A 27,070-nucleotide genomic window follows, 5' to 3' on the forward strand; every position below is an offset into this window, starting at 1 on the left:
TGGATTGGCTGGGTGCCACAGGTTATTGGAGTGGCTGGGTGCCACAGTTTACTGGGGTGGCTGGGTGACACATTTATTGGAGTGGCTGGGTGACAGTTTATTGGAGTGGCTGGGTGCCACAGTTTATTGGAGTGGCTGGGTGCCACAGTTTATTGGAGTTGCCGGGTGACAAAGTTTATTGGAGTGGCTGGGTGCCACAGTTTATTGGAGTGGCTGGGTGACAGTTTATTGGAGTGGCTGGGTGACAAAGTTTATTGGAGTGGCTGGGTGACAAAGTTTATTGGAGTGGCTGGGTGCCACAGTTTATTGGAGTGGCAGGGTGACACAGTTTATTGGAGTGGCTGGGTGACACAGTTTATTGGAGTGGCTGGGTGACACAGTTTATTGGATTGGCTTGGTGACACAGTTTATTGGAGTGGCTGGGTGACACAGTTTATTGGAGTGGCTGGGTGAAACATTTATGGGAGTGGTTGGGTGCCACAGTTTATTGGAGTGGTTGGTTGGCACAGTTTATTGGAGTGGCTGGGTGCCACAGTTTATAGGAGTGGCTGGGTGCCACAGTTTATTGGAGTGGCTGGGTGCCACAGTTTATTGGAGTGGCTGGATGACACAGTTAATTGGAGTGGTTGGTTGGCACAGTTTATTGGAGTGGCTGGGTGCCACAGTTTATTGGAGTGGCTGGGTGCCACAGTTTATTGGAGTGGCTGGGTGCCACAGTTTATTGGAGTGGTTGGTTGCACAGTTTATTGGAGTGGTTGGTTGGCACAGTTTATAGGAGTGGTTGGTTGGCACAGCGGTAAAACTCTTAGGCTTAGGATGTAAAGGCTTATCACCTAGGTGACCTTTTATGGTGCTGCAGGCACCTGCCTGAACACGGCAGACACTCTGGTCCCGCAGTAAGACATATCATACGATTCCATCTGGACTAATATATGTAATATAATTTGTTTTGCAATTGTTTAAGATAAATAGAATTTAAATTTAATAAAAGATGGGGTTTCCAGCAATGTTAATTTCCCATAGGGGTTGGCCTAAATTTGACCTTGAGAAAATTTTGCTTAATTTTGAGTAGGAAATTTTATTAAAAGTCCTAAGTATAAATGTACATATGCACTTCTCAAAAATGATACATATCTAAAACTTTTTAGATAATCAGTCAATTCAAAGTTACGCATCTATAAGACTTTTTGTCTCGCCCTGCAAAAAGCAGGCAAAATATAGGTATCACTATGTTGGCGTCAGTGGGATTGTCCCCACAGAGATTTCCGTGCAGTAACTCAAGTTCCCATGGGCCTATCAAACTCAAACTTCACGCAGGTCTTCCTTATCTCAGGTCCAAAGGTTAAGGTCACTGCCACTAAATATAGAAAATTTATTTTTGTTTGATAAATCAAGTTCCCTTTGGCCAATCAAACTCAAACTTCATGCAGATTTTCTTTACCAAAAGTGCTTGATTACTTTTTAGGTCCGAAGGTCAAAAGTGAAGGCCATTGTTACTAAGAATAAAAAAATAGTTGTTTCTGTGCGATAAATCAGGTTTCCTTCGGTCAATTAAACTCAAAGTTCATGCAGTTTTCCCTTACCACAAGTGCTTTCATGGGGTCGTTTTTGGTTTTTTTTTTACTGGTCCAAAGGTTGTAGGTCAAGGTTGCTGTAACCTTGAATAGAAAATCTGTTACCATGCAATAACTCTTGTAAATCATTCGTCTTTCTGCGCAGGCAACACATCTACTTCAGTGAAATTCTTGTTTAGATAAAGAGTCAATTTAAGTCTTAAGATCGTGGCATGAAAAAACACCACATGGATAACCTACCTATGGGTAAATACAACCCAAGGGAAGATTATCTCTCCCTCATATGCATTTCAAAGTATTTGTCAACTGAATATTTTCTGTGATTTGAAATGCCCTATGATGATTTTGATAGTTGAATGTTTCCTTAAAATGGTGCCTAGGAGAATACACATCCCTCTGTTCTCCTTCACAGATCAATGGTTAGATGTTGATTGTAAGCAAGGTCAGAGATTAGAGCCTATTCATGATCAAACTTACTGGTGAAAAAAAAAGGAAAAACAATCCTTTGATGTCTAGTTTCTCTAATCAAGATCCTGTGGAGGCTGTAGAAGCTGTATGATCCCCCCTGCTGTATCGATAAATCTTCCTATTCCCAGAATGCTCCCAGCAACACACCATGGAGCTCCCTTTTAGCCAATGAGGTCAATTAGCTTTGGGGTTTAGTCATGGCAGTGTGGGATTCTCCTGTAATGGAATATATAAATTTAGCCTGATTGTAAATTTGTGGCACAGACTTGGATCTCTAAACGTAGATCAAGTCTAAATACAATATACTGGCACGATCCCTGCCAGTCGGCTTGTCTCCTGATTGCATCAATTAATTTCAACTGGTCATGCAATTTGGCCGTAGCTAGAATGCCCATGTTGAGGCTTAGAAATTCCCACAGATAACAGGGTATAACATAGATTAGTGTAGACTGGTGGAGGTAGAGAGGGGTGGATAGGTGGGGGGGTACACTGAATTGTGTCGGGAATCACTTTAAAATTCATGATCGATTGTCAAAATTCTTAAATCATCAATGATTGATTATTGATCAATCGGGAATAAAAGGGAAATATCTGCAAAAACGTTCATCAAAATGGAGGAAAATGTTGTGGATGTTTTATGGCATCTAGCTATGTTAAAAATTTGTTTAAGTGCATTTTGATTTAAATTTATGGGCGACTTTGCTCACTTATTAATTTTAATTTTTGAAATAACTTCTGAAAACGGTCACAGCAAATCATGATTGATAACAGGCAGTCATATTCAGAGGTAAAACGATCATTTATTAGATCTCTTAATCAGAACAACACTGACAACACCATAGTCTGGATGGTACAGCTAATCTTCAGGGTCGTTGTAGTTGTGACCATGAGAACATCTTAGATCATCTTTTCTGTTTTGTCCTGAAGTATTATCAAATACTTCTAACTTTCACGTAACTACACGTGTATGAGCTAAAATATCCAGGAGCAAGTTGTTGTTTTTCAGTAATAAACAGGATTAAGTGTACTGTTAATCCACGTACAGTAATCCCATGTCTGGTAATAAACCCACTGTGCTATTGCAGTTCAGTTGAAAAGCTAACAAATATGATATTTCTATGAATTGTACTAAGCTGGGCCACACCTTGACCTCGAGTCATAGTTCATGTTGGTCCATTTGGCCTATTTTGATTTTAAATAAGGCTTTTAATGTTGCCATTATGTGATATTTATAGATTGCCATTATGTGATATTTATAGATTGTCATTATGTGATATTTATAGATTGCCATTATGTGATATTTATAGATTGCCATTATGTGATATTTATAGATTGCCATTATGTGATATTTATAGATTGTCATTATGTGATATTTATAGATTGTCATTATGTGATATTTATAGATTGCCATTATGTGATATTTATAGATTGTCATTATGTGATATTTATAGATTGTCATTATGTGATATTTATAGATTGCCATTATGTGATATTTATAGATTGCCATTATGTGATATTTATAGATTGCCATTATGTGATATTTATAGATTGCCATTATGTGATATTTATAGATTGCCATTATGTGATATTTATAGATTGCCATTATGTGATATTTATAGATTGTCATTATGTGATATTTATAGATTGTCATTATGTGATATTTATAGATTGCCATTATGTGATATTTATAGATTGTCATTGTGTGATATTTATAGATTGTCATTACGTGATATTTATAGATTGTTTTTATTTGTATTTTCCAGATGCGTATTTGTTGGTTCCCAGGAGTTCTAGTATTGATGGTCAACTTTGCTTTAGTTGATGTTGCTATCAACCCTGGTAAGTTTTTATGTAATAATTCTATTGATTTTAGAAGTAATTAATGTAAAAATTATCTACTTCAGGTGGTAATTATACGTACTATAATAAAATCACCCTCTCTGATGTACTTGTCAGTAGTCATGTAAAAACAATTCCCTGCCCATTTTTGTAGAGTATTAAGTCAAAAAGTTCAATATTTATTGTCACCAAGTAGTTTTTGTTTTAAGATGGAGATTTTGACCACTTTTGATACTATATAGATAGGGGACTTTAATTTTGAAAAGATATGTAAATGTTACACGTATGTTGTTCCTCCAGAAACAGATGTAAGTTGTTTGTTGTTATGGGTATAAGGACAACATGGCTAGTCCCTAACATTAAAACGTCTGGAGTTTGAGCGACCAGATCACTAACATTACAGATGTTTTGTGAGTTAAGAGATCATAAGGTGATATTTTTTTTGCATAGCTGCATGATATTGCAGTATAATACATGGGGCAACAAGTCTTAAATTCAAAATTGCTAAATGAATTGGCTGGAACTCTTTGTTTTTGGAGGTACAACATGGTACTGGCTATGTTTTTAATTTTGCTATTGTTAAATGCATTTACTTGAGATAAGAGGTCAAATGACTTATTGAAGATTTGTAGCAGGTTTAGTAGCAGGTTCTGTAAATTTTGTGGGTCATGGATCCACAACTTGGACAAAAGACAGGGGAGACAATTGTACCAAAAACTACATATCTAAAAGTGCTTCTTCTTATGAACTTGTTGGATTATTTAAAAATGTGAAAAATTTAGGGTAAATCCCGGAAGCCTTAGCTCCTAAATATGAAGGATTGACAAGTATCTCTCTAAAGTCATCATCATAACATATTGGCAGTGCTTCTGGAGAGTTCTATATTACTGCTTCAGAATGTCTTAATCATCACATTTGTTGCCTGATGTTTGAGACATAAGCAAGAGTGCGGTTGGGATTTGATCAATGATAGCTGGATCAGAGAAATATTTCAAATGTGGATGTCATACCAACGATTTAGTACCATAGCTCAAAATGATTGGATCAGAGAAATACAGATTTCCTTCTAAAGTCAGACTGTCATACTGTAGACAGCAGAATGTACCTCAGAACAAACTTCTGTTGCCATTTCTCATTTCCTATCCCCTTGGAGTTTGTCTGTAGATGTGTAATATCCCTGTGCTATCTTCTGGGAGATTGTCTATAGATGTGTCATTTCCCTGTGCTATCTCCATGCATGAAGATTGTTTATAGATGTGTCATTTCCCTGTGCTATCTCCAGGGAGATTGTCTATAGATGTGTCATATCCCTGTGCTATCTCCTGGGAGATTCTCTATATATGTGACATTTCCCTGTGCTATCTCCAGGGAGATTGTTTATAGATGTGATATTTCCCTGTGCTAACTTCAGGGAGATTGTCTATAGATGTGATATTTCCCTGTGCTATTTCCTGGGAGATTGTCTATAGACGTGATATTTCCCTGTGCTATCTCCTGGGAGATTGTCTATATAGACGTGATATTTCCCTGTGCTATCTCCAGGGAGATTGTCTATAGATGTGATATTTCCCTGTGCTATCTCCTGGGAGATTGTCTATAGATGTGATATTTCCCTGTGCTATCTCCTGGGAGATTGTCTATAGATGTGATATTTCCCTGTGCTATCTCCTGGGAGATTGTCTATAGACGTGATATTTCCCTGTGCTATCCCCTTGGAGTTTGTCTGTAGATGTGTAATATCCCTGTGCTATCTCCAGGGAGATTGTCTATAGATGTGTCATTTCCCTGTGCTATTGATCTGTTACTTGTCAACATTTTAGTTCAATGTGATATCTTCGAAAATTACACATTTTGAAAGACAAAGTGATTTCCGAATTTGTTTGAAGAATGTGATGACTTGTCAGAGGTCAGAATTCCAGACAAATTTGCAGTTTTCTCATTACCAGTTCCATTGTCCAATATTTACATGGTCATATTTCCTAACCAACACTACTTGGTACATCAACATTATACCCTTCATTTAAAGGAGGGGAACATTGTTTCTGCTTCTTTTCTAAAGCAAAACTGAAAAATTATTATTAAGAAGAATATGTAAAATTTCCTTGTTATTATTTTAACTTTTCTTGAATTCTAGATAATTAAATATACACTTTTAATGTTCCTATTGATTGTGTGTATTTAGGAGAAACTGCCACTGAGTAAAAACAAAACAGTTTGTTATTCTTAAAAAAAGGGGGGGGGGGGGGGGGGCATATTAACTATCTTTTCTACTAGCGTATATAATGGGTGAACTTGTTACTATACATATATATATATCTTGGGTGAACTTGTTACTATACATATATATATATATATATCATGGGTGAACTTGTTACTTTTTATAATGGGTGTAACGATATATACAGGGTAATATTTTTACATATCTACATATCATGGGTGAACTTGTTCCTATATGTAATGGGTGAACTTGTTACTATATGTTATGGGTGAATATGTTACTAAATATAATTGATGAACTTGCTACTGTATATAATGGGTAATCTTGTTAATATATATATTAGGTAATTTTGTCACTATATTTAATCGGTGAAATTGTTGCTGTATGTTATGGTTGAATGTGTTACTTTATATTGTGGTTGAACTTATTTCTATATGTAATGGGTGAACTTGTTACTTTATGCAGTCTGTGAAATTGTTGCTATATGGTGAACTTGTTACTATATGTTATGGGTGAATGTGTTACTATATATTGTGGTTGAACTTGTTACTATATGTAATGGGTGAACTTGTTACTTTATGGTGAACTTGTTATTATATATAATGAGTGGACCTCTTGCTGAAGATGATGTTTTTGTTCCTCAATGATAATTGGGAAAACTTACTGAATTATAATTTCATTGCTTGTTTTTTCCTGTCTATAAGCAGAATCTTTTAAAATCATTTTAAATTGATTTGGTGGTCGATGTATGTGTATTCTATTTCTAATATTTCAGTATCATTCATAATATTATTAACATTTCAGTATTATTCATGAAATATAACGGTGATTTAAAAAAATTCTATATATATAATAAACTTGAAAATTTTTAAAGTTGTGATTTTAAATGTTCAAAAATGATCATCATTGTTTAGAAAGAATGCTGAACTAGCGCCAATTGTTTTATTTTAACTTGTCCTATTGAATATAATTATGGAGCATTCTATTCTAGTGTTTTACTTGAGCAATCTAACCAACCCAAGAGTAACTTGAGGAGATCACTAAAACGTTTGGTCGTCCCATGAATTCACTGTGACTGATGTCAACACTACCAAATTACTCTTGATTAGGAGAATGTTTGCCTCATTTTTCAATAAAGAGCTATAACTATAACAACGTGACTTACTAACAAATTTTGAAGTGCATTTAGAATTTTAAAATCTTGGGAAATCATCAGAATAATTATAATTCATAATATTGATCTTGTAATCTTTAAAGCACTAAATAATTACAATATTGTTATTCAAAATTCATGTTAATGTGTTCACGCAGGAGTCAAGATTAAATTATGTTCCTGGTGATTAATCTCCAGCTGGTTGCCGGTGAAAACCAAAGGAGTGGAAAATGTTTTATGATTTTTGAAGAATGAGAATGCCCTGTGTATAGTTCGAGCACTATCGATGTATTACAGGCGACTGAATTCATTCATGAGACAACCCAAATATGTCTTTACAAATCACCAAAGCACTCACCCATTTGTTTTCTACCTCATTCATAATTTTAGGAAAATTCTTTTCAATGGACAAGTGTGTTGTTGACATTTTTTCACAATTTTCTATAGTCATAATGAGTTTTTGGGAGATTTTGATACCAACCATTTTTTTGAGCTTAATGCTGATATATTTCATTGCTTATAATGTTTTCCAGAGTCTCACTATATTTTGGTTTTATGACAGGAGGCACTACAGGGTTACCCCTGATGTTCCTTTAATGCCTTGATGACACTTTCAGGTTTTGACAGGGGTCAAGGGTGACAGGGGTCAAGGGTGGAGGTAATTTTTATATGAGCTGTATCTATTGTAGATAAAGTTTTGGAGTTTCTAGTTCTGTGTTGCCATTTTGTTTTGCAGTTTTCAAATTAGGTCGCAACTGACCAATATTGACCAATTTTTCGAAATTGAAGGAATTTTTATTGAGGTTCCTGTTTGATATTAAAGCTTCAGTATGTAAAAAACACTTCAGAGTTAAACTAGGAATTCACATTGAGTTTCTTTATGATTCTTCTTGCTTCAGACTATCTCAGATTAAGAGACATTCTTTCAAAAGAAAACCAAAGTAGACAGTAAATATTGGTCCCTCAGGTATCCGTTCTGAGGATCTGATCAACGAGGTCATTCTTCAGTAGTTATCCAGGTCAGCGGTCATCACCATCATTCATCCAAATCGTACAGGGCTATCTACTTAACAATATAATACTGACTTATGGGATACCTAACTGGTTGCTTGCGAGATTGACTATCATAACATTAGATCGTATTTCCATCCTACTCTCTCTGCTTCAGCCCCTATCATATTGATAATCATCAACTGTCCGTTAATGCCAAGCTTCGCTTTATCCTATTGACAGTGTCTCATTGTATTGATATAAAGCTTGTAATTCACTATATCATCCGCTTCTGCAAAGATAATATAGTGAGCTTTTCTGATAAAATTCTAATAATTCCATATCCGCCTGTTTTGATATAGGTTTCAGCCTATGTGCCAGATTTGTCCAGGCATGTGTAAAGTGAAAGGGATTGATATTATGCCTTTATGAACTACAGGTTCCCACTGGTGTTCTATAGGAATTCCTGAATTGGTCAAAATGAGCAAATAAATTAAGTGTTAGTTGATCGTTAATATTCTTGACAATGAAACCCATTTGAATTTGGTCCAAATATATTTATTTAATATGTGAAGGGTAATTTTCCCTTAATTGAGTCACTGATAAAATGTGTATTGCTAGTTCTTAAGAACTGCATTTAACCTAAAGCTAATTTGATATCTTTTGTAAAGAAACTCTGAGGTGAGGAATAATTTACAATGGATATATAATGCTGTGGGATTGTTTTTGTTTTAACGTCCTATTAACAGCCAGGGTCATTTAAGGACGTGCCAGGTTTTGGAGGTGGAGGAAAGCAGGAGTACCCGGAAAGAAAAACCCACCGGACAACCTGGCCTGACAACTAACTGCCCCACGTGGGTTTCGAACTCTCAACCCAGAAGTGGAGGGCTAGTGATAAAGTGTCGGGACACCTTAACCACTCGACCACCGCGGCCCCATATAATGTTGTAAAATCTTTAGAGCTTAGGGAATGATAAAGCTGTGAGGGTGGTTTATAGAGTTACTTTCAAACAGTTAGAATCTGTAAATTCAGCAATATACTGTTCAAATGTCCTTAGCTTTTACTTACTTTTGCCCTAGCATTCAATAATTCAAGCAGCTGAGACCATGGAATTAATATGTAGATGCACTAGTATTCAAACATCTCGGCAGCTGTGAGACCATGAAATAAAATCTAGTAGGCGTACTATATGTAGATGCCCTTGCATTCAAAAATCCAAGCAGCTGAGACCATGAAATAAAATCTGGTAGGGGTTAATGCTACTTAGTGTGTTATTTTAAGATACACACAATGTCATGGTATTATCTGCCAGAACATTGTGGTACCTCGTCCGATTGTTAATGAAATTTTCTTTCTTTTTGTCACAATTTCTGATAAATGGACTGATATTAATTCAAAATAAATTTGAAATTTTCTAAATTTTGCTTAATTATTCTGTAAATCTTTTTAATTGTAATAGTTAACAATTTATCATCATTTAAAAAATATTAATCATTATGAGTGTGTTTCTCTCAGAGAATGAGATTCAAAATTACTTTGTTTGCTTAAACTGGGTGGAAAACAAATAATTTGCTGGGGTTAATACATTTTCTAATTGACAATGCCATGTATATTTCATGTGGAGTGAAAGCCTCTTAAACATTAGATCATCAATTGGAAATTACACTATATGAGAAGTTCTAGTCGTAATCAACGTTGTGAAAGTTAGCATCTGGGCTGAATCTGAGCACACTTTAAAATGCTGTTGTGTAGCTTGGATGAGTTTTGAAGAAATGCAATTTCAGAATATTGAATTTAAAGCCTTCAAACGACACAGACAGGTTCTATAAATAAATATTTATTGCCTGTTTGTTTCTTTCTGGTGATTTGAGACCAAAGTTAAGATCTAAGAGAAATAGTGTCATGACTTACCAAATCCAACTCGGTTCCTTTTTAGTATTTTAGAAGATTCTAGGATAGTATTTATTTTGATAGTTCCACTCTAGGATAGTATTTATAGTTCCACTCTAGGATAATGTTTATAGTTCTCCTCTAGGATAGTATTTATAGTTCTCCTCTAGGATAGTATTTATAGTTCCACTCTAGGATAGTATTTATAGTTCCACTCTAGGATAATGTTTATAGTTCTCCTCTAGGATAGTATTTATAGCTCCACTCTAGGATAGTATTTATAGTCCAGTCTAGGATAGTATTTATAGTTCCACTCTAGGATAGTATTTATAGTTCCACTCTAGGATAGTATTTATAGTTCCACTCTAGGATAGTATTTATAGTTCCACTCAAGGATAGTATTTATAGTTCCACTCTAGGATAGTATTTATAGTTCCACTCTAGGATAGTGTTTATAGTTCCACTCTAGGATAGTATTTATAGTTCCACTCTAGGATAGTATTTATAGTTCCACTCTAGGATAGTATTTATAGTTCCACTCTAGGATAGTATTTATAGTTCCACTCTAGGATAGTATTTATAGTTCCACCCTAGGATAATATTTATAGTTCCACTCTAGGATAGTATTTATAGTTCTCCTCTAGGATAGTATTTATAGTTCCACTCTAGGATAGTATTTATAGTTCCACTCTAGGATAGTATTTATAGTTCCAGTCTAGGATAGTATTTATAGTTCCACTCTAGGATAGTATTTATAGTTCCACTCTAGGATAGTATTTATAGTTCCACTCTAGGATAATATTTATAGTTCTCCTCTAGGATAGTATTTATAGTTCCACTCTAGGATAGTATTTATAGTTCCACTCTAGGATAGTATTTATAGTTCTCCTCTAGGATAGTATTTATAGTTCCACTCTAGGATAATGTTTATAGTTCCAGTTAGGATAATATTTATAGTTCCACTCTAGGATAGTATTTATAGTTCTCCTCTAGGATAGTATTTATAGTTCCACTCTAGGATAGTATTTATAGTTCCAGTCTAGGATAGTATTTATAGTTCCACTCTAGGATAATGTTTATAGTTCCAGTTAGGATAATATTTATAGTTCCACTCTAGGATAGTATTTATAGTTCCAGTCTAGGATAGTATTTATAGTTCCACTCTAGGATAATGTTTATAGTTCCAGTTAGGATAGTATTTATAGTTCCACTCTAGGATAGTATTTATAGTTCCACTCTAGGATAGTATTTATAGTTCCACTCTAGGATAGTATTTATAGTTCCACTCTAGGATAGTATTTATAGTTCCACTCTAGGATAGTATTTATAGTTCTCCTCTAGGATAGTATTTATAGTTCCACTCTAGGATAGTATTTATAGTTCCAGTCTAGGATAGTATTTATAGTTCCACTCTAGGATAGTATTTATAGTTCCACTCTAGGATAGTATTTATAGTTCTCCTCTAGGATAGTATTTATAGTTCCACTCTAGGATAGTATTTATAGTTCCACTCTAGGATAGTATTTATAGTTCCACTCTAGGATAATGTTTATTTTTATAGTTCCACTCTAGGATAGTATTTATAGTTCCACTCTAGGATAGTATTTATAGTTCTCCTCTAGGATAGTATTTATAGTTCCAGTCTAGGATAGTATTTATAGTTCCACTCTAGGATAGTATTTATAGTTCCACTCTAGGATAGTATTTATAGTTCCACTCTAGGATAGTATTTATAGTTCCAGTCTAGGATAGTATTTATAGTTCCACTCTAGGATAGTATTTATAGTTCCACTCTAGGATAGTATTTATAGTTCCACTCTAGGATAGTATTTATAGTTCTCCTCTAGGATAGTATTTATAGTTCCAGTCTAGGATAGTATTTATAGTTCCACTCTAGGATAGTATTTATAGTTCCACTCTAGGATAGTATTTATAGTTCCACTCTAGGATAGTATTTATAGTTCCACTCTAGGATAGTATTTATAGTTCTCCTCTAGGATAGTATTTATAGTTCCAGTCTAGGATAGTATTTATAGTTCCACTCTAGGATAGTATTTATAGTTCCACTCTAGGATAGTATTTATAGTTCCACTCTAGGATAGTATTTATAGTTCCACTCTAGGATAGTATTTATAGTTCTACTCTAGGATAGTATTTATAGTTCCACTCTAGGATAGTATTTATAGTTCCACTCTAGGATAGTATTTATAGTTCCACTCTAGGATAATGTTTATAGCTCCACTCTAGGATAGTATTTCTAGTTCCACTCTAGGAAAGCATTTATTTTTTAGTTCCAAAACAGCTTTAATGTATAGTTTAAGTACCCAAAACTTGGTTCATTTATTGGAATTTTTTTCATGTTGATACATTGTTTGAGTATGATTTTTTTCAATCCTTTTTCAGTTTTATCACATTCCCTAAAAACTACAATTTTCTTTAATGATCCGCTTGGAAAAATGTAAAGAGAAAGTGAAAAATGAAGTGTTTTAGAAGCTAAAAACTCTGAAGAACAGAGGAACACTCTTGTCCAAGAGAACTTTTGTATCACTGTCTTTAGCATTATAGTATTGCAAAAAGTCAATTTATGGTAGATTATAGTTTCACAGTGGCTTTGATATTACAAGCAGTAAAACTCTTCTTCTATATTAAATCATATTACAAGTTTCCTGATGTTCTGGAAGTCCAGATTAGTTTTAACATAAAGAAAATGAAATTAGGAATATTTAAACGTCAGTGTATTACAGTATAACATTGGATCATTTTAACTTTTATAATTCCATCAACTAATGTACGTATATCATGTTTTTATAGTTTCCTTTAAAATGTGTTCAGCTGAAAGTTGATAACTTTGTTCAATTCTTATTCAAATTAAAATGTTTTGTATTTGAAAGAATCAAATATTCTATATCAAAAGAAATATTCAAAATGCAAATAGAATGTGTTGCACATCCATATTGATATTAGTTGGTAAGGAGTCCTACACAATGGGGCTGACAGGTTTTGGAATTTTCTGGCAGATTGCCAGCATATTTTCCTGATGATGGATTACCCAAAGGGCTTAACTAACATCCTTTTGAAATGTATTTGCATGCAGGAGGTGCTGAAATGCTCTGAGGTGCATAGTCTTGCATGGAAATATGGCAGTGTTCGTGTCATTCAAGTATCTTCAGAAAAATCTTATGAAAACCCAACCTCATCAATTATCAGAACATTTTTGAGGACATTATACAAGTTGTTTTTTTTAAAGACTGCTAATGAAGTTTTAAAAATATGACTGGAGAGGAAGAGGGCGAAGTATTATAGAAAATGTCCTTTCTGTTTTATCTTTCTGTCCATCCACATATCCACTGTCCATCCACATATCTAACTGTCCATCCACATATCCAACTGTCCATCCACATATCCAACAGTCCGTCCACATATCTAACTGTCCGTCCACACATCTAACTGTCCATCCACATATCCAACTGTCCATCAACATATCCAACTGTCCATCCACATATCCAACTGTCCATCCACATATCGAACTGTCAATCCACACATCTAACTGTCCATCCACATATCTAACTGTCCATCCATATATCCAACTGTCCATCCACATATCGAACTGTCCATCCACACATCTTACTGTCCATCCACATATCCACTGTCCATCTATATATCTAACTGTCCATCCACATATCCAACTGTCCATCCACATATCCAACTGTCCACACATCTTACTGTCCATCCACATATCCAACTGTCCATCCACATATCCAGCTATCCATCCACATATCAAACTGTCCATCCACATATCCAACAGTCCGACCACATATCTAACTGTCCATTCACATATCCAACTGTCCATCCACATATCCAACTGTCCATCCACATATCCAACTGTCCATCCACACATCTTACTGTCCATCCACACATCTTACTGTCCATCCACATATCCAACTGTCCATCCACACATCTTACTGTCCATCCACATATTCAACTGTCCATCCACACATCTTACTGTCCATCCACATATCCAACTGTCCATCCACATATCCAGCTGTCCATCCACATATCCAACTGTCCATCCACATATCTAACTGTCCATCCACATGTCCAACTGTCCATCCATATATCCAACTGTCCATCCACATATCGAACTGTCCATCCACACATCTAACTGTCCTTCCACATATTCAATTGTCCATCCATATATCCAACTGTCCATCCACATATCCAACTGTCCATCCACATATTCAACTGTCCATACATATATCAAACTAGTTGTCCATCCACATCCAAATCCACATATCCAAATGTCCATCCACATAGCCATACTATCACTATATGCTGTGTTACCCTGGAGGTCCTATAATGTGTAACCCTGGAGGTCCCATATTGTGTAACCCTGGAGGTCCCATATTGTATAACCCTGGAGGTCCTATAATGTGTAACCCTGGAGGTCCCATATTGTGTAACCCTGGAGGTCCCATAATGTGTAACCCTGGAGGTCCTATAATGTGTAACCCTGGAGGTCCTATAATGTGTAACCCTGGAGGTCCTATAATGTGTAACCCTGGAGGTCCCATAATGTGTAACCCTGGAGGTCCCATATTGTGTAACCCTGGAGGTCCCATAATGTGTAACCCTGGAGGTCCCATAATGTGTAACCCTGGAGGTCCCATAATGTGTAACCCTGGTGGTCCCATAATGTGTAACCCTGGAGGTCCTATAATGTGTAACCCTGGAGGTCATATAATGTGTAACCCTGGAGGTCCCATAATGTGTAACCCTTGAAGTCCCATAATGTGTAACCATGGAGGTCCCATAATGTGCAACCCTGGATGTCCTATAATGTGTAACCCCGGTGGTCCTATAATGTGTAACCCTGGATGTCCCATAATGTGTAACCCTGGAGGTCCCATAATGTGTAACCCTGGTGGTCCTATAATGTGTAACCCTGGAGGTCCCATAATGTGGAACCCTGGTGGTCCTATAATGTGTAACCCTGGAGGTCCTATAATGTGTAACCCTGGATGTCCTATAATGTGTAACCCTAGAGGTCCCATAGTGTGTAACCCTGGAGGTCTCCTAGTGTGTAACCCTGGGGGTCCCATAATGTGTAACCCTGGAGGTCCCATAATGTGTAACCCTGGAGGTCCCATAGTGTGTAACCCTGGTGGTCCCATAATGTGTAACCCTAGAGGTCCTATAATGTGTAACCCTGGAGGTTATATAATGTGTAACCCTGGAGGTCCCATAATGTGTAACCCTTGAAGTCCCATAATGGGTAACCCTGGAGGTCCCATATTGTGTAACCCTGGAGGTCCTATAATGTGTAACCCTGGATGTCCCATAATGTGTAACCCTGGAGGTCCTATAATGTGTAACCCTAGAGGTCCTATAATGTGTAACCCTGGAGGTCCTATAATGTGTAACCCTGGAGGTCCTATAATGTGTAACCCTAGAGGTCATATAATGTGTAACCCTGGAGGTCCCATATTGTGTAACCCTGGAGGTTCTATAATGTGTAACCCTGGAGGTCCCATAATGTGTAACCCTGGAGGTCCCATATTGTGTAACCCTGGAGGTCCCATAATGTGTAACCCTGGAGGTCCTATATTGTGTAACCCTGGAGGTCCTATAATGTGTAACCCTAGAGGTCCCATAATGTGTAACCCTGGAGGTCCCATATTGTATAACCCTGGAGGTCCTATATTGTATAACCCTGGAGGTCCTATAATGTGTAACCCTGGAGGTCCTATAATGTGTAACCCTAGAGGTCCTATAATGTGTAACCCCAGAGGTCCTATAATGTGTAACCCTGGATGTCCTATATTGTGTAACCCTGGAGGTCCCATAATGTGTAACCCTGGAGGTCTCCTAGTGTGTAACCCTGGATGTCCCATATTGTGTAACCCTGGAGGTCCCATAATGTGTAACCCTGGAGGTCCCATATTGTGTAACCCTGGAGGTCATATAATGTGTAACCCTGGAGGTCCCATAATGTGTAACCCTGGATGTCCCATAATGTGTAACCCTGGAGGTCCTATAATGTGTAACCCTGGATGTCCTATAATGTGTAACCCTGGTGGTCCAATAATATGTAACCCTGGATGTCCCATATTGTATAACCCTGGATGTCATATAATGTGTAACCCTGGAGGTCCCATAATGTGTAACCCTGGAGGTCATATAATGTGTAACCCTGGAGGTCATATAATGTGTAACCCTGGAGGTCCCATATTGTGTAACCCTGGAGGTCCTATATTGTGTAACCCTGGAGGTCCCATAATGTGTAACCCTGGATGTCCCATAATGTGTAACCCTGGAGGTCCCATAATGTGTAACCCTGGAGGTCCCATAATGTGTAACCCTGGAGGTCCTATATTGTGTAACCCTGGAGGTCCCATAATGTGTAACCCTGGATGTCCCATAATGTGAAACCCTGGAGGTCCTATAATGTGTAACCCTGGATGTCCTATAATGTGTAACCCTGGTGGTCCAATAATATGTAACCCTGGATGTCCCATATTGTATAACCCTGGATGTCCTATAATATGTAACCCTGGATGTCCCTATAATGTGTAATACTGGTGGTCCAATATTGTGTAACCCTGGTGGTCCCATATGGAGAAAATATTAATCAGAATAAATTCATACATTTTATCTCAAATTGTAACAATAAAATGCATTCAACACAAAACATCTTTATAAAGCTTAACATTCAATATACAGAATTCTGCCAGCTATCACAGCTTTGGGTCGTTTAGATGGATCGTATTTATTACTAATGAGGGGATTTATCGTGCATAATTAGCTGCAGCACCACTGCCATGAAGTGGCCATAGAATCAATAACGATGCACAAATGCTCCACAATTCAATTGTGATGGCTATCAATGGGAAGGAAATTTCAATAATTTCACATCACATAGAATCATGATTTCATCAAAAAAATTGATAAAAAGACAACATCATGCACTTTTGCTGTTCAAAAACTTGTCAGTTTAATTAATGTCTGATATTTTATTCGATCCTCAAGGTTTATAAATTTTCCTAATGATTGTGATATTGCCATAATCATTTAGATGAGAACATTTTTGACACTCCGTGGTCGAAATGCCCATGCGTTTATGATGTGTTGTTTGATTGTCTGTCAGTCATTCATTCAGCTGATACTTTGAATAACATCTTCTTCTTAAGAACTGACATACCCGAGTCATTTGACGTGTTGATCATGGTTATGTCCCGTCTGACAGTCTGTCACATGCTATCTATGGAGCTTCACTGGTTTATTGTTGACATGATAAAATCAAGCATAGAGTCCTAATACCAACAGGATAATATTGCTGCTATCATTGTAAGTCACAAGAAAACTCAACTGTTAATTTTTCACACAATCCTGTTGTTCCTTTTGTGGAAAAAAAAGTATTTGCTCAATATATTTGTTCTCTCCTTGACGTACGAGCTCCAGCGAAGGTTGTATTTTGATACAGGAGGGTTTCATTGATTTTGGTGCTAATCAAATGGTTGGAATGTTTCTTTAATTGTGATAAACAGTCTGTACAGCTCTTACAATATGCCTTGAAAAAATGACAGATCATTAGTGACACATTTTAATGAAGATAAATGGTGTTCTATATATGGTTGTGAAACTGTACACTAACAGGTCTCATTTGTCATAGATTATGACTGGCTAATTATAAAAGGGCTACAACACTAGACCGCAATAATTTATTGTCATTCCTGCATTCTCAGGGTCAATATTATCTCTTTTAATTTCTCCAGATGTAACATACACAATATCTGTCCCAGTTTGGTGACAAACGACAAAGACATATGCAGCTTGATTTGATGATAAGTAATTATAGAATGATTGGAGGATAAATCTATTGATCATTACTCCCTACCACCCACAATGTCGTTTATCCGGTCTCACCATTGCATTCTTTGCCATCACTCTGGCAGCTTTGACAGATTTTAATGACACTAAATCAAATGTGTGTTTGCATTGCACATACACTTGACAAGTTTTGATTTGGTCAATGTCTCTGTTACCAAAATGTCCTAACTGTCATCACAAGTTTGGATATAACCTCGCCTGGTAAAATGCCAAGGTCACGTGCCTAAATGTCCTGACTGTCGTAACAAGTTTGGATATAAACTTGGCTGGTAAAATATCAAGGTCACGTAGCAAAGTAGAAATTGCTGTCACATTCATTGTTTAATAATCACACTACCAGATGTTTTTACCAACAAATCCTGATGAAACTTTACTTGCATGTTACATTGAGCGTATACTGTGTACAAGCTCAAATGCGATGTTAACAGTCAAAGGTAAATTGTTACATAAGATAAAATTTCACCGATGTCACAGGTTTGTTTATAACACACCTTATCTGTGCTTAATTTATTATCATGTGATAAAAGTAACAATTCCACAAAGTTACAAACATTACAACCTTTTTAACTCAATGTGTTTATAATTACCTGGAATTTTGATGTGGTGACCTGGATAGATAGTTGTATTTATACCTTTCCTCACTATCTTACGTCCCATCATGATTCCCGTCATTCTTATCTATCAGAGTTACTCCCCTTCACTCTGGTAAAGTGATAGCTTATGGTCGATAGGGGACAGAGAATGGAGTCTCATCGTTGTTAATAGTTTCTGTATAACCATTCAGACCAAGTTGTTTTCGCTGGGCTTCCCTCCCCACCCCTCCCCTCTACAGCCTTGAACCTCACTCACAGTAGACAAACAAAAAGCAAAATAAATGTAAATGTGTACAATAATTGTGAAACAACATATATCAACTTATATTATAATCACACTTGTTGCCCCAGATGGCATGAGGTGTCTTCTTGTCGGAGGAAACCGAAGTAACCTGAGAATACCAATGTGGTCGGGCAAGTTTCAAAAAGAATATTATAAAAGATATGTATCATTCACTAGCAGTAATTCACAAGCCGAAGTATTCATACATGTCTATAAAGTATTTTAATAGTATATTATGTTGTGACTTGATAAGGAAATCTTGGAAATATAGGAAATAGATTCCCTGCACAAATTTTCAGTTTGTTGCATATGAAATTATTTTACCTGAAAAAAAAATGAAATTGAATCAAAGAGAATTGATTACAGAATCATACGTTTTGCCATCTACTGGAAATGTAATAAAGAATTCAAATGGCTTTCAACCATGTATCTTTGTCAATAAAATGGCTGTTAAAATACAGTTTGTCATTAAACATGCGCATTTATGCATGCACGCCTTACAGTAAACATCGTTATAGTGGCAATTATAAAGCCATACATTATTTAACTGAGATATCATGTTAATTGATAAAATATTTCTACTCAGGGGTTTGAGGCCAATGGTTCAATCTAATAAAATCTATCAGCGATCAATTTATTCATAAATAATCAATGGAAAGATTGATTATTCTTTTTTTCACTCTTTCATGGGAAATGAAGTTTGGCTTCATGACAACTGTGATTTCCCAAAGGAAACATTGCTGTTTTTTATTGAAGATTGACTAGCACTGTTAAATGATAAATGATACACCTGCCAATGTTACAACAGAATGAGATATAAACATATAAATGTAACTTATCTAAATACAGTAATGAAATCTAAACTTTGGTAAAATGTAAACACGTTTTTATCAATTATGCATTTTGCTGCTAAGCACTTGTTAAATCAATATATCTAATTACCAACAAATCTATAATCCAATATTTCAATCATCCAACTGTGTTGAGCATTCTGATCCACTCATCAACAAGTATTGAGTTTGCCTAGCCAATCATCTACCAGTATTGTGTTTGCCTAGCCAATCATCTACTAGTATTGTGTTTGCCTAGCCAATCATCTACCAGTATTGAGTTTACCTAGCCAATCATCTACCAGTATTGAGTTTACCTAGCCAATCGTTAACACATATTGAGTTTACCTAGCCAATCATCAACAAGTATTGAGTTTACCTAGTAAATCATCTACCAGTATTGAGCTTACCTAGTCAATCATCTACCAGTATTGAGCTTACCTAGTCAATCATCTACCAGTATTGAGCTTACCTAGCCAATCATCGACAGGTATCGAATTCTGTTAGCCAATCTACAAGTAATGAGTTGTGTAATCCAATCATCTGCAAGTGTTGATTTGTCTTAGCCAATCATCAACAAGCATTGATTTCTCTGATCCAATCATCATAAATGTCTCTTATCCAATAGTAATGTCTCTTATCCAATAGTATAGAAGTGCTAGGTAGAATAGTATAGTGTATCAATGATTAAAATGTTACTTTGTTGTATTTATAAGCAGAATTTTATTAAAAGATGATATAAAATTGTATACAAAGTACTGCCAAACCATTTTCATGTCCCAGTGTTATCCTATTGTAAGATGAAGTGGTAATACTGAATAACTCATTGTATAAGAGCATGTACCTATAGCAGATTAATGGAGAGATATCAACACTGTTACAAGATTATATTCTTACTTATTGGTGTAATAATTACTGGATTAAACTGATATTATCAAAATTAAAATTCAAAGAAACAAGTTGGTGTTAATTTTTCTAATGTATTCTTTGATAATTAAACATAACTAAAACAAACAGATTTTGTCATCTCAATGATCCTGATTTTAGTACAAGTTCATATGACCAGGTGGAAACGATCAGATTATACAGTATATTATTGTGTGCTGTACATGGAGGGGTGTTCATTGTACTATATAATCTCTTTGTTTTTTGTGTCATTTTTTTTAGCCCCAGCTAGAGACAAGTGTTTGTCCTATGAAAGCAAATATGTAACTGAACACAGAGGTAAAGGGAGATAACTGCTGACTGATTTGTAACTCCTCATTAACAATTATATAGTAGTATTTAACTTGGCATAAAATGTTTAAGACCCTCAATGTTGAGTGTTTGGATAATGTGATCAATCAATGTTAACACTAATGCTTGAAAGTATTTAATTTTACTACAACAGAGTTCATAAAGTTTGTAGCCATTAACAGTTCTGCTTTTACTAATAAATACAAAGGTATGTTAATTAAGGTTAAATTATAGTTGGATATAACCAAAGTTCATTCAGTTTTAATTAGGACAGATAAGATGATGCATTGATGTGGTGATAAGTAAGTACAATTGGTCCTTATGTAAGTTGCATGCATTAATCTTACACAAGGAGGAATTGTAATTTGTCAACCATTAACATTCTTTTATTTCAGGTAGCATACTGATTTGGTTTCCATCTAAAGAAAAAATGTTGCAAATTGTGTATGATTGTAGATATCTCGAGATATTAGATTTTGTGTATGTAAACAGATTACTGAATGTTTTAAATTAATGCAGATGTTGAAAACAGATCAATTTCATTAAGGATGTCATAGAGTTAAACTGTTCTTGCTTCATCAAAACAACAAATGCAATTGTGCAAAAGGACAAGATACATTTTGCAGTTTTTGTTGAAGACTGAACACGTGATATTTCAGCATTGAATATAAGGCAGACAGCTCTGGTCCAAATTTAAAAAAGAAAATAAAAATCCCGCACTTATTTGAAGGGTTGAACAGCCTCATATTTCTGTTGTAGCAGCATGTACTTAAGGGGAAACAACTTGTGAAGGAGTAAGTTATTTCTACACGTTTGCTGAATTAAAAGATCTGGTTATAAATAAAGACACTGTCGTCATTTTAATGGAAGGAAATGTCTGTGGTAGTCCTGGTGTTTTGTGTGGTGAGGTCGTTTACATTATTACTGGTAGAGGTTCTATATCTGTTCAATATTCCATCGTCTTACCCTACATCAAATGAAAAACATTTTTGGCTCCAAATGTTTAGTTTTTTAAGGAGTTTAACTTCAACTGACCAAAAAAAAATGTAATGATCAATTTAATGCCATGTTGTCATTTGTTTTACATGTAGTATCTCTGAAAATATTTTTTATTGATTTATATTAAGATGACAATGCTTCTTCTGCTGGGTTCCGACAATGTATCAGCTATGATACATATTGGAAGTCTGACTGTCATTGCCCCTATTGTTTTCTGTGAATAAGGAGAATTTGAACATTAAAGCCGGAATCTAACCCACCCTGGTCCAGTAATACAGTTCTCACAAATCAGTCCCACTTCATATATAGTGTTCATCAGAAATCCTATAGAACATGTTACCATGGAGATTGTCTTTCGATATTTTCTCTCAGAAGCATTAATTTGTCTATCTGGGAATTGTATGAAATGTACTTTTGTATTAAAATCGAGGTACCAACAAGGGAAATCTATTCCCCGAGATTGATTTTTTTTTTATTATTGTTTTATGTTTCTGTTGCTTGTCAAAAAGGAACAATCGAATTGAAACATTTAATTCATAAGTTGTTTTTTTTCCTGTAGATGTATAATTGTTTTATAAAGAACATTATAAGTTAGGAGTTCGATAGTTCTCAAGGTATAGTTTAACTCTTACATGTGGGTCCTCGTTTTTATAAAGCACTAAAAAATCAGGCGATTTAAAGAGTATCTGTGTTCATTGTTTATATAGACAAAATCCTGTAGAAATACAGTATCAATCATATCAAAATATATACAAAAAAAATGGAGGCAGTTATTTAGATTGGATTTCCAGAAGATGTATAGCTTTCTATCAGCAGAGCCTATAAATGTTTTAGAGACTTGGTGTATACTGGTGAATTACTTTGTGTTAAACTTCGCCTGTGTTTGCCTGTTGTGAAACCCATTTTTAAACATTACTTCTGTCAAATATTTAAATTGAAACAAATCCTCTTAAAATGGTTTGAGTATCTGTCTGACTACTGACTTTTTCTATACAACAGTTTTTAGGCTTCAAATCCCAGTGGTTACATTTATCATTGGGAGGAGATTTGAAAGCATGTATCCGCTAAGTTTTAGAATGGAAAATAAATTCAGCTGCTGTTGCAGAAATTTTTATTCTTTGCTATTTTCCTTTAATGAACATCTGTGTTCCTTGTGACAAGACCTTTCAGTTCGTACTACATTTGCAGACATGCTTACTTTGACGATGACCTTTGACCTAGTTTTAAAAACTAATTCTAAATTCCATCCCTCTGGGTGAGCTATGTCGTCTCCAGCTCTAGTTTAAATTAAAACCCATGGTTATTCATTATTTAACCATGTATTATTTCTAGAGGGTATGTTCTAAACTTTAAATATTTAAAAAATAACACAGGAAGTGAAATGCAAGTTATAATTAAAAATCATCCAAATGATGTATGTTTTCGTGACAACCCTTCAATGAAGTGATGGGGCACCACATGAATCACTGTCACCTCTCACCATGTCAATGGATGTTTTATCCCCTATGGGATATAATAGACACATGTACGACCACATGGGTTTTCTCCGAGTTTTCCAGTTTTCTCCCACATTAAGACCACTCATCCTCTTCATCGTCAGAAATACTTAAGTAAGATTTTAGAATTTGCCACAAAAAAAATATGGAGGAATTAACATTCATGCAATTGTATGTAAAAGTATTTAAATATATAAATGCATTAATATGACATAGATATATATATAATTAAATTATACAATTTATACATAATAAACTGGATGTACAATTCAAAATATGGAATTAATGAAATATTATTCAAAGATGTGTTTTGAAAATGAAGAAATTTCGTAAACAAAAATAAGGAACGATATATATTCAACCTTTACATAATCACTAGACTAGATGTGTTTGCCATGTCTAATCTTCATGAACTGAATGTTTGTCATTTAAGGAAAACATTCTGATTTATGAGTAAAGTCCTGTCTGGAGCTGTCTGTTAACTTCTATAAATCAAAAAGACAGAGAACCTCAATCACATGTCTTGATGTACTTTCAAAAAGCAGTAGTGAGGATTTGGTAAATCGATGTCTCTTAGCCAAGTAAATGGTGGCATTAAATAAATGGTCTTGCTTGACCAGTTCTGTGCTAAATGGTGGTTCTAATACCAGCATGATCACCGACTTCCTTCATACAGCTGTTTATTTCCGTTTAGAGTAAAAGCTAAAATGAATTTGAACCAGCTGAACATCGAACAGTCTAATGGCTAAGCGGTCATTTAAGGAAATACCTCCAATCTTTTCATCCCTATCTAATAAGGCAATTTCTCAGATGACCATGGGCATGCAAGCTAATGTCATTAGAGCAACCATTATTGTTGTGTATATTACTTAAAGGTCAAGCTTTCTTGCGATGTAGTTTTGGATTCACCTGGGTAACTTGAAAGCTTGAGATATTGACTGCTGATTGCCATAGTTACTTGTGTAGATGGCATTATTCCCTGTCATTTCGGTGTGGTTGTTGTGTGTTTCTAGCGGACACGCTTGTCAGTTTAAGATTAACCATCACATGTTATATCTCATGTTAACATCCAGTAATCAAGTCCTCTTTGTTTGACTGGGTTATCACTTCACGATCAGCCAGGACATTTTAAGGTGTGGTCTGTAGTAGATGATGGCTACCTCTCTGAACAACAAACAGGAGGCCTGTTTTAGAACTGTTTGATACCTACTTGTATCATGATGCTGATACACATATAAAAAAAAAATTCCCCTTTTTTTATTTTGAGTAACACATTTCCCATGATTCTTTGTTGCATTTGAAGTCGGCCATTACATAGAGTCAAAGTTAATCATCTGTTTATATGATTGATATACAAATGTAGGAATACATTGTTTTAAGTAGAAAAAGGTAGTACTGATTCTATATAAAATTACTAATTCAAAATAAACAACAGGTTCATTTCTTTAATTGAATTGTGTTTGCAATTAGTGTTCAAATATCTGCATTAATTTAAAAGATAAGTACCTCTGGAAAACTTGCATAAATATGAGTTGGAAAATGAGGCTACAATTAGAATCAATAACATGTCTTTTATAATAATAAATATTGTTGTCATTATTATAGAATGTTGCATTAATTTCATAATATACATGTTATAATTATGATACTTTTCAGCTATGGTAAGTATACCTTGCTTGATCTGACTGTGGTGTATGCTAAAGCTGAAGAAACCATATGTTAAACACTCGATCACCATAAAAAATTATTTCCATGGTTACTAAAATTTGTTAAGAGAACATGTGTATTAAGTGGCCTACTGTATTAAAAGGCCACCTGTAATGAGGCCATCCATATTAACTGACCGTTTGTAATCGGTGACCATCTGTAAAGAGACCATCCATATTAACTGACCGTTTGTAGTCAGTGACCACCTGTAATTAGACCACCCATATTAACTGACCGTTTGTAATCGGTGACCATCTGTAAAGAGACCACCCATATTAACTGACCGTTTGTAATCGGTGACCATCTGTAAAGAGACCACCCATATTAACTGACCGTTTGTAATCAGTGACCATCTGTAAAGAGGCTACCTGTGTTAGGAGACTGCCTGTGTAGACTCTCTGTATCAAGAGACCAATTGTTGTAACAGAAAATGTGTATGAAGTACTGGCCACTTGTAGTAAGAGACTACCTGTATGAAGTGGCCACCTGTATTATGGGGCCACTTGTAATAAGAGATCACCTATAGTAAGTGCTACCTGTATGAAGTGGCCACCTGTATTATGGGGCCACTTGTAATAAGAGATCACCTGTAGTAAAGGACTACCTGTATGAAGTGGCCACTTGTATTATGGGGCCACTTGTAATAAGAGATCACCTGTAGTAAAAGACTACCTGTATGAAGTGGCCACCTGTATTATGGGGGCCACTTGTAATAAGAGATCACCTATAGTAAGAGCTACCTGTATGAAGTGGCCACCTGTATTAAGTGGCCACCTGTATTATGGGGCCACTTGTAATAATTAAGAGATCACCTGTAGTAAGAGACTTTACCTGTATGAAGTGGCCACCTGTATTATCGGGGCCACTTGTAATAAGAGATCACCTGTAGTAAAAGACTACCTGTATGAAGTGGCCACTGTTATTATGGGGCCACCTGTATTATTGGGCCACTTGTAATAAGAGATCACCTGTAGTAAGAGACTTTACCTGTATTATGGGGCCACCTGTATTATGGGGCCACTTGTAATAGGAGATCACCTGTAGTAAGAGACTACCTGTATGTCATATTATTATAATAATTATGGTGATAATTAAGTGACTTCCTGCAATAAACGACTTGAAAGTTTATAAGGATGGCCACTGCATACAGGTATGATTATACAATGTTTAGTCACCGTGGTGATCGAGTGTATTGACAGGAGGTATTCTGAGGTAATTCTAAACCCAGTCAGGTCATAGCAATTCCAGAACTTTTTATTCATATTTGTTCGTAAGTTAGAACTTTTAAAAAAAAAAAGGATCTGTACATCTTTCAAAGAAAAATTAATTTTTGTGAAAATTGTTCTGTATAAAACAATTTTAAATGTGTTGTTTACACATTTGTACATTGTCTTAATTTAAATAGCTTTTATAAAAAAAAAAGATGTAAACAACATGTCATTCAACAAATGTGTTCAGTATTTGTCCATCAGCCATCTTTGAATGGGGTAGCTGAGCATTGTTGGTGTGTGTTTCAGCCTGTGACTGTGTTGTCTACCAGAGCTATGGCCTGTCGAGAGGGAACTTCCACTCACCAAACTACCCACAAGTCTACGACAGGGGCATCGAGTGTATCCTCTTCACATTCATTGGTGATGTCGATGAAAGGGTTGAACTCACATTTGTTGAATTTGACCTAAAATGGAAAGAGCCAGGTGCAGAGAAGTGAGTAATTAATAGGTTAAAGTTCACAGGAATGAAATTGTTGAATTATATCACAAGTGAAGGATATCCGTTTTAGGTCAGGGTTCAAAGGTGAAGAAAAATGACATGTTGAATTTGACCTTGAATGGAATTATGACATATTAGTTAATGTTCAAAGGTCAAATAAAACATGTTAAAGTTTACCCCTTTATAAAACAGTTCT

General features: G+C 35.5%; 1 protein-coding gene across 1 annotated transcript; it reads left to right on the plus strand.

Annotated features, from left to right (window-relative positions):
* The first annotated feature begins 460 nt into the window (after nt 1–460).
* On the plus strand, nt 461–26,872 carry LOC117328393. Its single transcript, XM_033885922.1, has 4 exons — nt 461–754; nt 3,806–3,881; nt 20,894–20,950; nt 26,682–26,872. The coding sequence occupies exons 1-4, from the start codon at nt 461–463 to the stop codon at nt 26,870–26,872; spliced, it is 618 nt and encodes a 205-aa protein (XP_033741813.1).
* The last annotated feature ends 198 nt before the right edge of the window (nt 26,873–27,070 follow it).

Source organism: Pecten maximus, chromosome 5, assembly GCF_902652985.1.
Source record: "Pecten maximus chromosome 5, xPecMax1.1, whole genome shotgun sequence".
NCBI lineage: Eukaryota > Metazoa > Mollusca > Bivalvia > Pectinida > Pectinidae > Pecten > Pecten maximus.